The sequence below is a fragment of the Rana temporaria genome, chromosome 8 (assembly GCF_905171775.1).
Source record: "Rana temporaria chromosome 8, aRanTem1.1, whole genome shotgun sequence".
Taxonomy (NCBI): Eukaryota; Metazoa; Chordata; class Amphibia; order Anura; family Ranidae; genus Rana; species Rana temporaria.
The window spans coordinates 48,045,262-48,048,209 of NC_053496.1; the positions used below are offsets into that span (position 1 = coordinate 48,045,262).

Here is a 2,948-nt window from a genome sequence, read left to right on the forward strand (position 1 = left end):
TTCACAGGCATACTTTACACCCCCCCTAGATACAAAATGTAAAGGAATATTTCACTTTTATTGTTTCACTTTAAGCATTATTACATTCACTGCTCCCAAAAAAACGTCAGTTTTTAAAACTTTTTTTGCATTGATACATGTCCCCTGGGGCAGGACCCAGGTTCCCAAACACTTTTTAGGACAATAACTTGCATATTAGCTTTTAAAATTAGCACTTTAGATTTCAAACGTTCGAGTCCCATAGACTTTAACAGGGTTCTAAAGTTCACACAAACTTTTGGTCTGTTCGCAGGTTCTGGTGCGAACCGAATGGGGGGGTGTTCGGCTCATCCCTACTACTGAGTAGACCTGTGATTGACCCCTTGATAGACATGTTTCTCTGCATGTTTATCAAGGGATCGATCTAAGGTCTATCCAGTAGGAGCTGCAGGGTTGGGTTTCACCATAACCGCTGTGATTTTCAACCTTATATGGAAATTTTGCACTCTATTTAATCCACTGGGCTCTAGAGTGCTGAGTATACTTGTATACTGAGTATACTTGTACCTTGTACCAGTATATTATTATTGTTGTTTAGGACCATGGAGGGCTACTTTCAGATGACTGACACGTTGCTCTAAAATGAAACAAACAAGAGCATGGCAGTAGTGGTTTAGGGGGCCTGGAAACATTAGTAACTATTTAAAATATTCTCCCTAATGCTTCTTTAACCTCGGAATTCCTAAGACTATATATGAGAGGATTTAACATAGGTATAACTATACTGTAGAACACAGAAGCAACCCGGTCTTGCTGCAAGGCATAGCTAGTAGAAGGACGAAAATACATAAAGAGGACAGTTCCATATAGAAGACTGACAACAGTCATATGAGAAGCACAAGTGTTAAAAGCCTTGTATCTTCCCTGGGTTGACCGGATTCTCAGAATGGCCAGTATAATGTTGGTGTAGGAGACAAAGATCAGTATGATGCTGCCCGCGGTGACCAGGCCACCTAAAATAATCAGAACAGCTAAGTTCATGGACACATCAGAACAGGACAGCTTAAGGAGCGGTGGAATGTCACAGAAAAAATGATCAATAATGTTGGTCGTGCAAAAGTTAAGACGGAAAACGAAAACTGTGTGCACAAGAGAATTCAAAAAACCTCCACAATAGGTAGCAACCAACATTCGGAGACACAAGATACTACTCATGTGGACCTGATACATCAATGGAATACAGATGGCCACATAGCGATCATAGGCCATGATTCCCAGAAGAAGACATTCAACTGTAGCAAAGGATCCAAAGACATACATCTGGATGGCACAGCCAAGAAAAGAGATGGTCTTGGTTGTACTTAAAAAGTCCCTTAACATTTTAGGGGTGACTGACGAAGAATATGTGAGATCCACAAAGGAAAGATTGCTCAGAAACAAGTACATGGGCTTATGTAGATGTGTGTCCATTATATTTAGGGAGATGAGGCCAACATTACCAATTACAGTTGTAAAATAAATATGAAGAAATATTATGAACAATGGAATGTTGAGTTGAGTGTTGTCAGTGAGCCCCTTGAAGGTAAAATCCATCACAGAACTCGTATTCATCGCCAGAAATTCAAACTCTCTTCATCTGTTCAATTAGAGAAATATTGTAAATAAATATCAGTGACCCAATACCAGAAGACACTAGTTCATCAGCCTGTAGGTCAAATAATGGTTTTCATATGTGCTTCTTATCTGCAAGGAACCATTTGCATTTTTCCACTGCTGTAACATGTGGTAAAACTCTTGTTTTATTGCAATGTGCATTACCACACATACCGTGGTGCCATGTATTTGTTTTGATGGCACCCCAAAGGACATTTCCAACAGGGAAATAAGGACTTTTAGTTTACTTCTTTACAAAGCACAAATAATTTCTCTGTTTTTGTAATGAGCTGGAAAAACAAAGGTGCGGGCCAGTTAAAAGGTTAGTTGTAGTGCACTCAACACACTAAAAATGAATGAATCATGTAGCCCAGTTACAGACCATTCATCACTTTGTAAACAAAACAACAACAAAATGGAATACAACTCACAGCAGCACTTGTAGAGAGAGACTGGGACTTGTACAAATGTTCCTATCACAATCATGCAGGCATATAATCACAATGTAAAGTTCATCAACCAACCAGTATTGTTGACATCTCAGATAGGTTGCTAGTTAGGTTAGGCAAATTTCGTTTTTGTGGTTCTCTTATATTCTGTCTATCATCTTGTAAATACCTCGGGCTGCTCTAGGCCCTGCAGGCTGCCGGTTTGATTACTTCTACCTGTTTTCTAGCGGCTTCAAAAATGTAGTGGGTGGTATAGTTAACTGAGCATCTTAAATTTGTATATGGTTCCAGCCCCAATCCCTGGGGAGAGTGCCCAGGTGGTGACTGGGAGAATGCAAAAATAGTTTTGCGCTTAAGACAGCAGGGTTCTTTTCCAGAAGGAGAGGTTTCCAGCCAGAAGGGCTGCTGCCTTTCTAGGCAGCTCAGCTGAAGATTTTGATGGTGCTTATCGAGGTCCCAACTGTGCATAGCCAGGATGCCTATTCTGCTGCAAATCCTTTAAAACAAAGAGAGGGATTTTACTGGGGATCCCGCCTGGAAGATTCACTGAGGAGACTGTCTGCCTGAGTCTGGAGGAAGACATCCAAGCACCCAAAGACACTACAAGTATAGACCAGGATGAAGGATCCTAGTGACTGTTGCTGCTGTTAACTACTGGCGCACTAATACTAAGGCTTGCCTGGCCCTGAACATTACTTATGATGTCCCAGTGCGGTCCATTCTCTTTCCTATTTCTGAAGAGGCTATTCTAGGAAGTAGCTGCGAAGGGAAAACTGTTTACTCATTAGTGTTCAATGTTTGGACTATGTATGGCAGTGGTCTCCAAGCTGTGGTCCAGGGGTCCGATGCAGCCCTCTGTCTGCCCTT

General features: G+C 41.4%; 1 protein-coding gene across 1 annotated transcript; it reads right to left on the minus strand.

Annotated features, from left to right (window-relative positions):
- Positions 1 to 584: 584 nt before the first annotated feature.
- LOC120946907 (olfactory receptor 1019-like) lies at positions 585 to 2,065 on the minus strand. The gene has a single exon (XM_040361731.1). It carries the CDS (start codon positions 1,588 to 1,590, stop codon positions 682 to 684), a length of 909 nt encoding a protein of 302 aa, XP_040217665.1. The 5' UTR covers positions 1,591 to 2,065; the 3' UTR covers positions 585 to 681.
- Between the last annotated feature and the right edge of the window lie 883 nt (positions 2,066 to 2,948).